This window comes from Diplotaxodon limnothrissa, linkage group LG16 (assembly GCF_057381915.1).
Source record: "Diplotaxodon limnothrissa isolate DT_005_m linkage group LG16, D_limnothrissa_male_GT1.1, whole genome shotgun sequence".
Classification (NCBI taxonomy): Eukaryota; Metazoa; Chordata; class Actinopteri; order Cichliformes; family Cichlidae; genus Diplotaxodon; species Diplotaxodon limnothrissa.
In genome coordinates this window covers 33,203,480-33,218,323 of record NC_140611.1, presented here as the reverse complement: position 1 = coordinate 33,218,323, position 14,844 = coordinate 33,203,480, and the positions used below count along the sequence as shown (strand labels likewise).

Below are 14,844 nucleotides of genomic sequence, written 5' to 3'. Positions count from 1 at the left end.
CCGGAAGCAGGCGGCCCTCAGGAGTTCCGCAGGTCCTAATATTGATCACTGGTGGAAGATCATTTGACAGTATTGATGAACCAGCCTCTGCTCTCAAACAGCTGGGTGTCTTGACCATTGCAATTGGAACCCGAGGCTCTGACCCCAGAGAACTTCAGACCATAACTGGCGAGCCCAGTTATGCTCTATCTGTGTCTGAACTTACTGACCTACCCAAAGTGCAACAGCAACTTGAGTCCTCTGTGGAAGCTGCAGTTTTTGAAGTCACCCCAGAATTACCAACCGTAATTGGTACGTTGTCAGACACATCCTGTTGCTTGCTCCAAAAGTTATTAATTTTAGCTACAGTGAGGAAAAGCAAATAAATGAATGTGATGTGTGTATAGGTTTTTTGTGCATTTCAAACCAGTTGGTAGCATGCTGTGGTCTTTCTAAAACAGAAGTAGGCCAGGCTAGTGTTGTTAAAATATTAGTGTGCCAGTGAAAGATAATCTCACAAGCTTTGTGAAAGGTTTTCATTTTTTTGTCCTACTGTCTTTTCTCAGCTTCACGTGACAGAAAAGATATTGTATTCCTTCTGGATGGTTCTGATGGCACAAGGAATGGCTTTCCTGCCATGCGTGATTTTGTAGAGAGAATGGTGGAGAAAATCAATGTGGGAGAAAACAAAGACCATGTCTCTGTGGTCCAGTACAGCAGAGAACCAGAGGTCCATTTCTATCTGAACACATATACCACAAGGGAGGATGTGGTGGACTCGGTCAGAGGGCTTAGACACAGAGGAGGAAGACCCCTAAACACTGGGGCAGCTCTCCAATACGTCAGAGACAACGTCTTTACAAACTCCTCTGGAAGTAGACGCCTGCAGGGTGTCCCACAGATATTGATCTTACTAACTGGGGGAAGGTCTTTTGACAATGTAGATAGCCCAGCCTCAGCTCTCAAACAGCAGGGCATTTATGTGATTGGCATTGGAACTAGGACCTCAGATGCTAGAGAGCTGCAGAAAATATCATATGAGCCCAGTTATGCTCTGTCAGTGTCCGAGTTCACTGACCTTCCCAGTGTCCAAGAACAGCTCTCTTCTGTAATGAGCAAAGTGATAGTGAGGGCCACGCCCATGACACCAACAGTGACCGGTAAGAACGTGACTCCTTTGTAATCTCCAGTATCATGGTAGGAAACAGTGTGAAAAGAAACCAAATGTGATTTGCTGTGTTCAGTTAGCTAGTGGATTGTTTTTTTCTTTACAAAATAGTTGTGCTTGCGAAGAAAGAGTTCAATTTCAAGATGTTTCTCTTTAGCTGCAAAATATTTGATTGACCAAGTTAAACATATGGTAAATCTCATGTCTCTTAGTGGTCAGACAGCCAGCAGGAAGGGATGTGGTGTTTTTGCTGGATGGATCTGATGCTACTAGAAGTGGATTCCCAGCTATGAGAGACTTTGTCCAAAAACAAGTAGACACACTCAGTGTGGATGATGGCAAAGACCGTGTGTCGGTTGTTCAGTACAGCAGCGATCCAGCCGTCCAGTTCTATCTGAACACGTACACCACAAAAAGAGAGGTCCTTGACAGTGTCAGAGGTTTGAGGCACAAAGGCGGACGACCCCTCAACACTGGAGCAGCTCTCCGGTACTTGAGGGATAACGTCTTCACGGCCTCTGCCGGAAGCAGGCGGCCCTCAGGAGTTCCGCAGGTCCTAATATTGATCACTGGTGGAAGATCATTTGACAGTATTGATGAACCAGCCTCTGCTCTCAAACAGCTGGGTGTCTTGACCATTGCAATTGGAACCCGAGGCTCTGACCCCAGAGAACTTCAGACCATAACTGGCGAGCCCAGTTATGCTCTATCTGTGTCTGAACTTACTGACCTACCCAAAGTGCAACAGCAACTTGAGTCCTCTGTGGAAGCTGCAGTTTTTGAAGTCACCCCAGAATTACCAACCGTAATTGGTACGTTGTCAGACACATCCTGTTGCTTGCTCCAAAAGTTATTAATTTTAGCTACAGTGAGGAAAAGCAAATAAATGAATGTGATGTGTGTATAGGTTTTTTGTGCATTTCAAACCAGTTGGTAGCATGCTGTGGTCTTTCTAAAACAGAAGTAGGCCAGGCTAGTGTTGTTAAAATATTAGTGTGCCAGTGAAAGATAATCTCACAAGCTTTGTGAAAGGTTTTCATTTTTTTGTCCTACTGTCTTTTCTCAGCTTCACGTGACAGAAAAGATATTGTATTCCTTCTGGATGGTTCTGATGGCACAAGGAATGGCTTTCCTGCCATGCGTGATTTTGTAGAGAGAATGGTGGAGAAAATCAATGTGGGAGAAAACAAAGACCATGTCTCTGTGGTCCAGTACAGCAGAGAACCAGAGGTCCATTTCTATCTGAACACATATACCACAAGGGAGGATGTGGTGGACTCGGTCAGAGGGCTTAGACACAGAGGAGGAAGACCCCTAAACACTGGGGCAGCTCTCCAATACGTCAGAGACAACGTCTTTACAAACTCCTCTGGAAGTAGACGCCTGCAGGGTGTCCCACAGATATTGATCTTACTAACTGGGGGAAGGTCTTTTGACAATGTAGATAGCCCAGCCTCAGCTCTCAAACAGCAGGGCATTTATGTGATTGGCATTGGAACTAGGACCTCAGATGCTAGAGAGCTGCAGAAAATATCATATGAGCCCAGTTATGCTCTGTCAGTGTCCGAGTTCACTGACCTTCCCAGTGTCCAAGAACAGCTCTCTTCTGTAATGAGCAAAGTGATAGTGAGGGCCACGCCCATGACACCAACAGTGACCGGTAAGAACGTGACTCCTTTGTAATCTCCAGTATCATGGTAGGAAACAGTGTGAAAAGAAACCAAATGTGATTTGCTGTGTTCAGTTAGCTAGTGGATTGTGTTTTTTTTTTAAATAGTTGTGCTTGCGAAGAAAGAGTTCAATTTCAAGATGTTTCTCTTTAGCTGCAAAATATTTGATTGACCAAGTTAAACATATGGTAAATCTCATGTCTCTTAGTGGTCAGACAGCCAGCAGGAAGGGATGTGGTGTTTTTGCTGGATGGATCTGATGCTACTAGAAGTGGATTCCCAGCTATGAGAGACTTTGTCCAAAAACAAGTAGACACACTCAGTGTGGATGATGGCAAAGACCGTGTGTCGGTTGTTCAGTACAGCAGCGATCCAGCCATCCAGTTCTATCTGAACACGTACACCACAAAAAGAGAGGTCCTTGACAGTGTCAGAGGTTTGAGGCACAAAGGCGGACGACCCCTCAACACTGGAGCAGCTCTCCGGTACTTGAGGGATAACGTCTTCACGGCCTCTGCCGGAAGCAGGCGGCCATCAGGAGTTCCGCAGGTCCTAATATTGATCACTGGTGGAAGATCATTTGACAGTATTGATGAACCAGCCTCTGCTCTCAAACAGCTGGGTGTCTTGACCATTGCAATTGGAACCCGAGGCTCTGACCCCAGAGAACTTCAGACCATAACTGGCGAGCCCAGTCATGCTGTATCTGTGTCTGAGTTCACTGACCTTCCCAATGTTCAAGAACAGCTCTCTTCTGTAATGAGCACAGTGCCAATGAGGGTCACACCTTTGACCCCAACAGTAACTGGTAAGAACATGACCCATCTTCAAAGTCCAGTATCATTGTAGGAAACAGTGTGAAAAGAAATCATTTGGTTTTGCTGTGTTTAATCAGCCAGTGGATTGTTTTTCCTTTTTTTTTTGTTCTGTTTTTGTTTTTGTTTTTTGTTTTTTTTATAAAATAGTTGTGGTTGTAAAGAAAGAGTTCACTTTTACCATGGTGCTTTTTAGCTGCAAAATATTTGATTGACCAAGTTAAACATATGGTAAATCTCATGTCTCTTAGTGGTCAGACAGCCAGCAGGAAGGGATGTGGTGTTTTTGCTGGATGGATCTGATGCTACTAGAAGTGGATTCCCAGCTATGAGAGACTTTGTCCAAAAACAAGTAGACACACTCAGTGTGGATGATGGCAAAGACCGTGTGTCGGTTGTTCAGTACAGCAGCGATCCAGCCGTCCAGTTCTATCTGAACACGTACACCACAAAAAGAGAGGTCCTTGACAGTGTCAGAGGTTTGAGGCACAAAGGCGGACGACCCCTCAACACTGGAGCAGCTCTCCGGTACTTGAGGGATAACGTCTTCACGGCCTCTGCCGGAAGCAGGCGGCCCTCAGGAGTTCCGCAGGTCCTAATATTGATCACTGGTGGAAGATCATTTGACAGTATTGATGAACCAGCCTCTGCTCTCAAACAGCTGGGTGTCTTGACCATTGCAATTGGAACCCGAGGCTCTGACCCCAGAGAACTTCAGACCATAACTGGCGAGCCCAGTTATGCTCTATCTGTGTCTGAACTTACTGACCTACCCAAAGTGCAACAGCAACTTGAGTCCTCTGTGGAAGCTGCAGTTTTTGAAGTCACCCCAGAATTACCAACCGTAATTGGTACGTTGTCAGACACATCCTGTTGCTTGCTCCAAAAGTTATTAATTTTAGCTACAGTGAGGAAAAGCAAATAAATGAATGTGATGTGTGTATAGGTTTTTTGTGCATTTCAAACCAGTTGGTAGCATGCTGTGGTCTTTCTAAAACAGAAGTAGGCCAGGCTAGTGTTGTTAAAATATTAGTGTGCCAGTGAAAGATAATCTCACAAGCTTTGTGAAAGGTTTTCATTTTTTTGTCCTACTGTCTTTTCTCAGCTTCACGTGACAGAAAAGATATTGTATTCCTTCTGGATGGTTCTGATGGCACAAGGAATGGCTTTCCTGCCATGCGTGATTTTGTAGAGAGAATGGTGGAGAAAATCAATGTGGGAGAAAACAAAGACCATGTCTCTGTGGTCCAGTACAGCAGAGAACCAGAGGTCCATTTCTATCTGAACACATATACCACAAGGGAGGATGTGGTGGACTCGGTCAGAGGGCTTAGACACAGAGGAGGAAGACCCCTAAACACTGGGGCAGCTCTCCAATACGTCAGAGACAACGTCTTTACAAACTCCTCTGGAAGTAGACGCCTGCAGGGTGTCCCACAGATATTGATCTTACTAACTGGGGGAAGGTCTTTTGACAATGTAGATAGCCCAGCCTCAGCTCTCAAACAGCAGGGCATTTATGTGATTGGCATTGGAACTAGGACCTCAGATGCTAGAGAGCTGCAGAAAATATCATATGAGCCCAGTTATGCTCTGTCAGTGTCCGAGTTCACTGACCTTCCCAGTGTCCAAGAACAGCTCTCTTCTGTAATGAGCAAAGTGATAGTGAGGGCCACGCCCATGACACCAACAGTGACCGGTAAGAACGTGACTCCTTTGTAATCTCCAGTATCATGGTAGGAAACAGTGTGAAAAGAAACCAAATGTGATTTGCTGTGTTCAGTTAGCTAGTGGATTGTTTTTTTCTTTACAAAATAGTTGTGCTTGCGAAGAAAGAGTTCAATTTCAAGATGTTTCTCTTTAGCTGCAAAATATTTGATTGACCAAGTTAAACATATGGTAAATCTCATGTCTCTTAGTGGTCAGACAGCCAGCAGGAAGGGATGTGGTGTTTTTGCTGGATGGATCTGATGCTACTAGAAGTGGATTCCCAGCTATGAGAGACTTTGTCCAAAAACAAGTAGACACACTCAGTGTGGATGATGGCAAAGACCGTGTGTCGGTTGTTCAGTACAGCAGCGATCCAGCCGTCCAGTTCTATCTGAACACGTACACCACAAAAAGAGAGGTCCTTGACAGTGTCAGAGGTTTGAGGCACAAAGGCGGACGACCCCTCAACACTGGAGCAGCTCTCCGGTACTTGAGGGATAACGTCTTCACGGCCTCTGCCGGAAGCAGGCAGCCCTCAGGAGTTCCGCAGGTCCTAATATTGATCACTGGTGGAAGATCATTTGACAGTATTGATGAACCAGCCTCTGCTCTCAAACAGCTGGGTGTCTTGACCATTGCAATTGGAACCCGAGGCTCTGACCCCAGAGAACTTCAGACCATAACTGGCGAGCCCAGTTATGCTCTATCTGTGTCTGAACTTACTGACCTACCCAAAGTGCAACAGCAACTTGAGTCCTCTGTGGAAGCTGCAGTTTTTGAAGTCACCCCAGAATTACCAACCGTAATTGGTACGTTGTCAGACACATCCTGTTGCTTGCTCCAAAAGTTATTAATTTTAGCTACAGTGAGGAAAAGCAAATAAATGAATGTGATGTGTGTATAGGTTTTTTGTGCATTTCAAACCAGTTGGTAGCATGCTGTGGTCTTTCTAAAACAGAAGTAGGCCAGGCTAGTGTTGTTAAAATATTAGTGTGCCAGTGAAAGATAATCTCACAAGCTTTGTGAAAGGTTTTCATTTTTTTGTCCTACTGTCTTTTCTCAGCTTCACGTGACAGAAAAGATATTGTATTCCTTCTGGATGGTTCTGATGGCACAAGGAATGGCTTTCCTGCCATGCGTGATTTTGTAGAGAGAATGGTGGAGAAAATCAATGTGGGAGAAAACAAAGACCATGTCTCTGTGGTCCAGTACAGCAGAGAACCAGAGGTCCATTTCTATCTGAACACATATACCACAAGGGAGGATGTGGTGGACTCGGTCAGAGGGCTTAGACACAGAGGAGGAAGACCCCTAAACACTGGGGCAGCTCTCCAATACGTCAGAGACAACGTCTTTACAAACTCCTCTGGAAGTAGACGCCTGCAGGGTGTCCCACAGATATTGATCTTACTAACTGGGGGAAGGTCTTTTGACAATGTAGATAGCCCAGCCTCAGCTCTCAAACAGCAGGGCATTTATGTGATTGGCATTGGAACTAGGACCTCAGATGCTAGAGAGCTGCAGAAAATATCATATGAGCCCAGTTATGCTCTGTCAGTGTCCGAGTTCACTGACCTTCCCAGTGTCCAAGAACAGCTCTCTTCTGTAATGAGCAAAGTGATAGTGAGGGCCACGCCCATGACACCAACAGTGACCGGTAAGAACGTGACTCCTTTGTAATCTCCAGTATCATGGTAGGAAACAGTGTGAAAAGAAACCAAATGTGATTTGCTGTGTTCAGTTAGCTAGTGGATTGTGTTTTTTTTTTTAAATAGTTGTGCTTGCGAAGAAAGAGTTCAATTTCAAGATGTTTCTCTTTAGCTGCAAAATATTTGATTGACCAAGTTAAACATATGGTAAATCTCATGTCTCTTAGTGGTCAGACAGCCAGCAGGAAGGGATGTGGTGTTTTTGCTGGATGGATCTGATGCTACTAGAAGTGGATTCCCAGCTATGAGAGACTTTGTCCAAAAACAAGTAGACACACTCAGTGTGGATGATGGCAAAGACCGTGTGTCGGTTGTTCAGTACAGCAGCGATCCAGCCATCCAGTTCTATCTGAACACGTACACCACAAAAAGAGAGGTCCTTGACAGTGTCAGAGGTTTGAGGCACAAAGGCGGACGACCCCTCAACACTGGAGCAGCTCTCCGGTACTTGAGGGATAACGTCTTCACGGCCTCTGCCGGAAGCAGGCGGCCATCAGGAGTTCCGCAGGTCCTAATATTGATCACTGGTGGAAGATCATTTGACAGTATTGATGAACCAGCCTCTGCTCTCAAACAGCTGGGTGTCTTGACCATTGCAATTGGAACCCGAGGCTCTGACCCCAGAGAACTTCAGACCATAACTGGCGAGCCCAGTCATGCTGTATCTGTGTCTGAGTTCACTGACCTTCCCAATGTTCAAGAACAGCTCTCTTCTGTAATGAGCACAGTGCCAATGAGGGTCACACCTTTGACCCCAACAGTAACTGGTAAGAACATGACCCATCTTCAAAGTCCAGTATCATTGTAGGAAACAGTGTGAAAAGAAATCATTTGGTTTTGCTGTGTTTAATCAGCCAGTGGATTGTTTTTCCTTTTTTTTTTGTTCTGTTTTTGTTTTTGTTTTTTGTTTTTTTTATAAAATAGTTGTGGTTGTAAAGAAAGAGTTCACTTTTACCATGGTGCTTTTTAGCTGCAAAATATTTGATTGACCAAGTTAAACATATGGTAAATCTCATGTCTCTTAGTGGTCAGACAGCCAGCAGGAAGGGATGTGGTGTTTTTGCTGGATGGATCTGATGCTACTAGAAGTGGATTCCCAGCTATGAGAGACTTTGTCCAAAAACAAGTAGACACACTCAGTGTGGATGATGGCAAAGACCGTGTGTCGGTTGTTCAGTACAGCAGCGATCCAGCCGTCCAGTTCTATCTGAACACGTACACCACAAAAAGAGAGGTCCTTGACAGTGTCAGAGGTTTGAGGCACAAAGGCGGACGACCCCTCAACACTGGAGCAGCTCTCCGGTACTTGAGGGATAACGTCTTCACGGCCTCTGCCGGAAGCAGGCGGCCCTCAGGAGTTCCGCAGGTCCTAATATTGATCACTGGTGGAAGATCATTTGACAGTATTGATGAACCAGCCTCTGCTCTCAAACAGCTGGGTGTCTTGACCATTGCAATTGGAACCCGAGGCTCTGACCCCAGAGAACTTCAGACCATAACTGGCGAGCCCAGTTATGCTCTATCTGTGTCTGAACTTACTGACCTACCCAAAGTGCAACAGCAACTTGAGTCCTCTGTGGAAGCTGCAGTTTTTGAAGTCACCCCAGAATTACCAACCGTAATTGGTACGTTGTCAGACACATCCTGTTGCTTGCTCCAAAAGTTATTAATTTTAGCTACAGTGAGGAAAAGCAAATAAATGAATGTGATGTGTGTATAGGTTTTTTGTGCATTTCAAACCAGTTGGTAGCATGCTGTGGTCTTTCTAAAACAGAAGTAGGCCAGGCTAGTGTTGTTAAAATATTAGTGTGCCAGTGAAAGATAATCTCACAAGCTTTGTGAAAGGTTTTCATTTTTTTGTCCTACTGTCTTTTCTCAGCTTCACGTGACAGAAAAGATATTGTATTCCTTCTGGATGGTTCTGATGGCACAAGGAATGGCTTTCCTGCCATGCGTGATTTTGTAGAGAGAATGGTGGAGAAAATCAATGTGGGAGAAAACAAAGACCATGTCTCTGTGGTCCAGTACAGCAGAGAACCAGAGGTCCATTTCTATCTGAACACATATACCACAAGGGAGGATGTGGTGGACTCGGTCAGAGGGCTTAGACACAGAGGAGGAAGACCCCTAAACACTGGGGCAGCTCTCCAATACGTCAGAGACAACGGCTTTACAAACTCCTCTGGAAGTAGACGCCTGCAGGGTGTCCCACAGATATTGATCTTACTAACTGGGGGAAGGTCTTTTGACAATGTAGATAGCCCAGCCTCAGCTCTCAAACAGCAAGGCATTTATGTGATTGGCATTGGAACTAGGACCTCAGATGCTAGAGAGCTGCAGAAAATATCATATGAGCCCAGTTATGCTCTGTCAGTGTCCGAGTTCACTGACCTTCCCAGTGTCCAAGAACAGCTCTCTTCTGTAATGAGCAAAGTGATAGTGAGGGCCACGCCCATGACACCAACAGTGACCGGTAAGAACGTGACTCCTTTGTAATCTCCAGTATCATGGTAGGAAACAGTGTGAAAAGAAACCAAATGTGATTTGCTGTGTTCAGTTAGCTAGTGGATTGTGTTTTTTTTTTTAAATAGTTGTGCTTGCGAAGAAAGAGTTCAATTTCAAGATGTTTCTCTTTAGCTGCAAAATATTTGATTGACCAAGTTAAACATATGGTAAATCTCATGTCTCTTAGTGGTCAGACAGCCAGCAGGAAGGGATGTGGTGTTTTTGCTGGATGGATCTGATGCTACTAGAAGTGGATTCCCAGCTATGAGAGACTTTGTCCAAAAACAAGTAGACACACTCAGTGTGGATGATGGCAAAGACCGTGTGTCGGTTGTTCAGTACAGCAGCGATCCAGCCATCCAGTTCTATCTGAACACGTACACCACAAAAAGAGAGGTCCTTGACAGTGTCAGAGGTTTGAGGCACAAAGGCGGACGACCCCTCAACACTGGAGCAGCTCTCCGGTACTTGAGGGATAACGTCTTCACGGCCTCTGCCGGAAGCAGGCGGCCATCAGGAGTTCCGCAGGTCCTAATATTGATCACTGGTGGAAGATCATTTGACAGTATTGATGAACCAGCCTCTGCTCTCAAACAGCTGGCTGTCTTGACCATTGCAATTGGAACCCGAGGCTCTGACCCCAGAGAACTTCAGACCATAACTGGCGAGCCCAGTCATGCTGTATCTGTGTCTGAGTTCACTGACCTTCCCAATGTTCAAGAACAGCTCTCTTCTGTAATGAGCACAGTGCCAATGAGGGTCACACCTTTGACCCCAACAGTAACTGGTAAGAACATGACCCATCTTCAAAGTCCAGTATCATTGTAGGAAACAGTGTGAAAAGAAATCATTTGGTTTTGCTGTGTTTAATCAGCCAGTGGATTGTTTTTCCTTTTTTTTTTGTTCTGTTTTCGTTTTCGTTTTTTGTTTTTTTTATAAAATAGTTGTGGTTGTAAAGAAAGAGTTCACTTTTACCATGGTGCTTTTTAGCTGCAAAATATTTGATTGACCAAGTTAAACATATGGTAAATCTCATGTCTCTTAGTGGTCAGACAGCCAGCAGGAAGGGATGTGGTGTTTTTGCTGGATGGATCTGATGCTACTAGAAGTGGATTCCCAGCTATGAGAGACTTTGTCCAAAAACAAGTAGACACACTCAGTGTGGATGATGGCAAAGACCGTGTGTCGGTTGTTCAGTACAGCAGCGATCCAGCCGTCCAGTTCTATCTGAACACGTACACCACAAAAAGAGAGGTCCTTGACAGTGTCAGAGGTTTGAGGCACAAAGGCGGACGACCCCTCAACACTGGAGCAGCTCTCCGGTACTTGAGGGATAACGTCTTCACGGCCTCTGCCGGAAGCAGGCGGCCCTCAGGAGTTCCGCAGGTCCTAATATTGATCACTGGTGGAAGATCATTTGACAGTATTGATGAACCAGCCTCTGCTCTCAAACAGCTGGGTGTCTTGACCATTGCAATTGGAACCCGAGGCTCTGACCCCAGAGAACTTCAGACCATAACTGGCGAGCCCAGTTATGCTCTATCTGTGTCTGAACTTACTGACCTACCCAAAGTGCAACAGCAACTTGAGTCCTCTGTGGAAGCTGCAGTTTTTGAAGTCACCCCAGAATTACCAACCGTAATTGGTACGTTGTCAGACACATCCTGTTGCTTGCTCCAAAAGTTATTAATTTTAGCTACAGTGAGGAAAAGCAAATAAATGAATGTGATGTGTGTATAGGTTTTTTGTGCATTTCAAACCAGTTGGTAGCATGCTGTGGTCTTTCTAAAACAGAAGTAGGCCAGGCTAGTGTTGTTAAAATATTAGTGTGCCAGTGAAAGATAATCTCACAAGCTTTGTGAAAGGTTTTCATTTTTTTGTCCTACTGTCTTTTCTCAGCTTCACGTGACAGAAAAGATATTGTATTCCTTCTGGATGGTTCTGATGGCACAAGGAATGGCTTTCCTGCCATGCGTGATTTTGTAGAGAGAGTGGTGGAGAAAATCAATGTGGGAGAAAACAAAGACCATGTCTCTGTGGTCCAGTACAGCAGAGAACCAGAGGTCCATTTCTATCTGAACACATATACCACAAGGGAGGATGTGGTGGACTCGGTCAGAGGGCTTAGACACAGAGGAGGAAGACCCCTAAACACTGGGGCAGCTCTCCAATACGTCAGAGACAACGTCTTTACAAACTCCTCTGGAAGTAGACGCCTGCAGGGTGTCCCACAGATATTGATCTTACTAACTGGGGGAAGGTCTTTTGACAATGTAGATAGCCCAGCCTCAGCTCTCAAACAGCAGGGCATTTATGTGATTGGCATTGGAACTAGGACCTCAGATGCTAGAGAGCTGCAGAAAATATCATATGAGCCCAGTTATGCTCTGTCAGTGTCCGAGTTCACTGACCTTCCCAGTGTCCAAGAACAGCTCTCTTCTGTAATGAGCAAAGTGATAGTGAGGGCCACGCCCATGACACCAACAGTGACCGGTAAGAACGTGACTCCTTTGTAATCTCCAGTATCATGGTAGGAAACAGTGTGAAAAGAAACCAAATGTGATTTGCTGTGTTCAGTTAGCTAGTGGATTGTGTTTTTCTTTACAAAATAGTTGTGCTTGCGAAGAAAGAGTTCAATTTCAAGATGTTTCTCTTTAGCTGCAAAATATTTGATTGACCAAGTTAAACATATGGTAAATCTCATGTCTCTTAGTGGTCAGACAGCCAGCAGGAAGGGATGTGGTGTTTTTGCTGGATGGATCTGATGCTACTAGAAGTGGATTCCCAGCTATGAGAGACTTTGTCCAAAAACAAGTAGACACACTCAGTGTGGATGATGGCAAAGACCGTGTGTCGGTTGTTCAGTACAGCAGCGATCCAGCCATCCAGTTCTATCTGAACACGTACACCACAAAAAGAGAGGTCCTTGACAGTGTCAGAGGTTTGAGGCACAAAGGCGGACGACCCCTCAACACTGGAGCAGCTCTCCGGTACTTGAGGGATAACGTCTTCACGGCCTCTGCCGGAAGCAGGCAGCCATCAGGAGTTCCGCAGGTCCTAATATTGATCACTGGTGGAAGATCATTTGACAGTATTGATGAACCAGCCTCTGCTCTCAAACAGCTGGGTGTCTTGACCATTGCAATTGGAACCCGAGGCTCTGACCCCAGAGAACTTCAGACCATAACTGGCGAGCCCAGTCATGCTGTATCTGTGTCTGAGTTCACTGACCTTCCCAATGTTCAAGAACAGCTCTCTTCTGTAATGAGCACAGTGCCAATGAGGGTCACACCTTTGACCCCAACAGTGACTGGTAAGAACATGACCCATCTTCAAAGTCCAGTATCATTGTAGGAAACAGTGTGAAAAGAAATCATTTGGTTTTGCTGTGTTTAATCAGCCAGTGGATTGTTTTTCCTTTTTTTTTTGTTCTGTTTTCGTTTTTGTTTCTTGTTTTTTTTATAAAATAGTTGTGGTTGTAAAGAAAGAGTTCAATTTTACCATGGTGCTTTTTAGCTGCAAAATATTTGATTGACCAAGTTAAACATATGGTAAATCTCATGTCTCTTAGTGGTCAGACAGCCAGCAGGAAGGGATGTGGTGTTTTTGCTGGATGGATCTGATGCTACTAGAAGTGGATTCCCAGCTATGAGAGACTTTGTCCAAAAACAAGTAGACACACTCAGCGTGGATGATGGCAAAGACCGTGTGTCGGTTGTTCAGTACAGCAGCGATCCAGCCGTCCAGTTCTATCTGAACACGTACACCACAAAAAGAGAGGTCCTTGACAGTGTCAGAGGTTTGAGGCACAAAGGCGGACGACCCCTCAACACTGGAGCAGCTCTCCGGTACTTGAGGGATAACGTCTTCACAGCCTCTGCCGGAAGCAGGCAGCCATCAGGAGTTCCGCAGGTCCTAATATTGATCACTGGTGGAAGATCATTTGACAGTATTGATGAACCAGCCTCTGCTCTCAAACAGCTGGGTGTCTTGACCATTGCAATTGGAACCCGAGGCTCTGACCCCAGAGAACTTCAGACCATAACTGGCGAGCCCAGTTATGCTCTATCTGTGTCTGAACTTACTGACCTACCCAAAGTGCAACAGCAACTTGAGTCCTCTGTGGAAGCTGCAGTTTTTGAAGTCACCCCAGAATTACCAACCGTAATTGGTACGTTGTCAGACACATCCTGTTGCTTGCTCCAAAAGTTATTAATTTTAGCTACAGTGAGGAAAAGCAAATAAATGAATGTGATGTGTGTATAGGTTTTTTGTGCATTTCAAACCAGTTGGTAGCATGCTGTGGTCTTTCTAAAACAGAAGTAGGCCAGGCTAGTGTTGTTAAAATATTAGTGTGCCAGTGAAAGATAATCTCACAAGCTTTGTGAAAGGTTTTCATTTTTTTGTCCTACTGTCTTTTCTCAGCTTCACGTGACAGAAAAGATATTGTATTCCTTCTGGATGGTTCTGATGGCACAAGGAATGGCTTTCCTGCCATGCGTGATTTTGTAGAGAGAGTGGTGGAGAAAATCAATGTGGGAGAAAACAAAGACCATGTCTCTGTGGTCCAGTACAGCAGAGAACCAGAGGTCCATTTCTATCTGAACACATATACCACAAGGGAGGATGTGGTGGACTCGGTCAGAGGGCTTAGACACAGAGGAGGAAGACCCCTAAACACTGGGGCAGCTCTCCAATACGTCAGAGACAACGTCTTTACAAACTCCTCTGGAAGTAGACGCCTGCAGGGTGTCCCACAGATATTGATCTTACTAACTGGGGGAAGGTCTTTTGATAATGTAGATAGCCCAGGCTCAGCTCTCAAACAGCAAGGCATTTATGTGATTGGCATTGGAACTAGGACCTCAGATGCTAGAGAGCTGCAGAAAATATCATATGAGCCCAGTTATGCTCTGTCAGTGTCCGAGTTCACTGACCTTCCCAGTGTCCAAGAACAGCTCTCTTCTGTAATGAGCAAAGTGATAGTGAGGGCCACGCCCATGACACCAACAGTGACCGGTAAGAACGTGACTCCTTTGTAATCTCCAGTATCATGGTAGGAAACAGTGTGAAAAGAAACCAAATGTGATTTGCTGTGTTCAGTTAGCTAGTGGATTGTCTTTTTTTTTTACAAAATAGTTGTGCTTGCGAAGAAAGAGTTCAATTTCAAGATGTTTCTCTTTAGCTGCAAAATATTTGATTGACCAAGTTAAACATATGGTAAATCTCATGTCTCTTAGTGGTCAGACAGCCAGCAGGAAGGGATGTGGTGTTTTTGCTGGATGGAT

The 14,844-nt window shown here is 45.1% G+C and overlaps 4 protein-coding genes across 7 annotated transcripts in view; all 4 read left to right on the top strand.

Annotated features, from left to right (window-relative positions):
• The window catches only part of LOC146616506 (collagen alpha-3(VI) chain-like), a 104,409-nt gene that overhangs the window by 31,779 nt on the left and 57,786 nt on the right, over nucleotides 1–14,844 (top strand). The gene's annotated exons all lie outside the window — the stretch shown is intronic.
• On the top strand, nucleotides 4,566–7,859 carry LOC146616521 (collagen alpha-3(VI) chain-like). 2 transcript variants are annotated; one of them, XM_085375168.1, is made up of 3 exons: nucleotides 4,566–5,331; nucleotides 5,552–6,151; nucleotides 6,406–7,090. In XM_085375168.1, the coding sequence occupies exons 1-3, from the start codon at nucleotides 4,809–4,811 to the stop codon at nucleotides 7,020–7,022; spliced, it is 1,740 nt and encodes a 579-aa protein (XP_085231294.1). In that variant the 5' UTR covers nucleotides 4,566–4,808; the 3' UTR covers nucleotides 7,023–7,090. The 2 variants fall into 2 exon arrangements, with proteins under 2 accessions (XP_085231294.1, XP_085231296.1); XM_085375170.1 differs by lacking the exons at nucleotides 4,566–5,331; nucleotides 5,552–6,151 and adding an exon at nucleotides 7,219–7,859 and having other exon boundaries at nucleotides 6,234–6,999.
• Nucleotides 9,821–12,164, top strand: LOC146616520 (collagen alpha-3(VI) chain-like). Its single transcript, XM_085375171.1, has 3 exons — nucleotides 9,821–10,343; nucleotides 10,602–11,201; nucleotides 11,456–12,164. The coding sequence occupies exons 1-3, from the start codon at nucleotides 9,821–9,823 to the stop codon at nucleotides 12,070–12,072; spliced, it is 1,740 nt and encodes a 579-aa protein (XP_085231297.1). The 3' UTR covers nucleotides 12,073–12,164.
• LOC146616519 (collagen alpha-3(VI) chain-like) lies at nucleotides 12,347–14,664 on the top strand. Its single transcript, XM_085375178.1, has 3 exons — nucleotides 12,347–12,869; nucleotides 13,143–13,727; nucleotides 13,982–14,664. Exons 1-3 carry the CDS (start codon nucleotides 12,347–12,349, stop codon nucleotides 14,596–14,598), a joined length of 1,725 nt encoding a protein of 574 aa, XP_085231304.1. The 3' UTR covers nucleotides 14,599–14,664.

What these genes read in the sequence shown, in the direction of transcription:
- LOC146616521 (XM_085375168.1), top strand. Translation starts at nt 4,809, where the DNA reads ATGCGTGATTTTGTAGAGAGAATGGTGGAGAAAATCAATGTGGGAGAA. An exon ending in CATGACACCAACAGTGACCG is followed by an intron (nt 5,332 to 5,551) that starts GTAAGAACGTGA and finishes CATGTCTCTTAG; the next exon opens with TGGTCAGACAGCCAGCAGGA. An exon ending in AGAATTACCAACCGTAATTG is followed by an intron (nt 6,152 to 6,405) that starts GTACGTTGTCAG and finishes GTCTTTTCTCAG; the next exon opens with CTTCACGTGACAGAAAAGAT.
- LOC146616520 (XM_085375171.1), top strand. Translation starts at nt 9,821, where the DNA reads ATGAGAGACTTTGTCCAAAAACAAGTAGACACACTCAGTGTGGATGAT. An exon ending in TTTGACCCCAACAGTAACTG is followed by an intron (nt 10,344 to 10,601) that starts GTAAGAACATGA and finishes CATGTCTCTTAG; the next exon opens with TGGTCAGACAGCCAGCAGGA. An exon ending in AGAATTACCAACCGTAATTG is followed by an intron (nt 11,202 to 11,455) that starts GTACGTTGTCAG and finishes GTCTTTTCTCAG; the next exon opens with CTTCACGTGACAGAAAAGAT.
- LOC146616519 (XM_085375178.1), top strand. Translation starts at nt 12,347, where the DNA reads ATGAGAGACTTTGTCCAAAAACAAGTAGACACACTCAGTGTGGATGAT. An exon ending in TTTGACCCCAACAGTGACTG is followed by an intron (nt 12,870 to 13,142) that starts GTAAGAACATGA and finishes TCAGACAGCCAG; the next exon opens with CAGGAAGGGATGTGGTGTTT. An exon ending in AGAATTACCAACCGTAATTG is followed by an intron (nt 13,728 to 13,981) that starts GTACGTTGTCAG and finishes GTCTTTTCTCAG; the next exon opens with CTTCACGTGACAGAAAAGAT.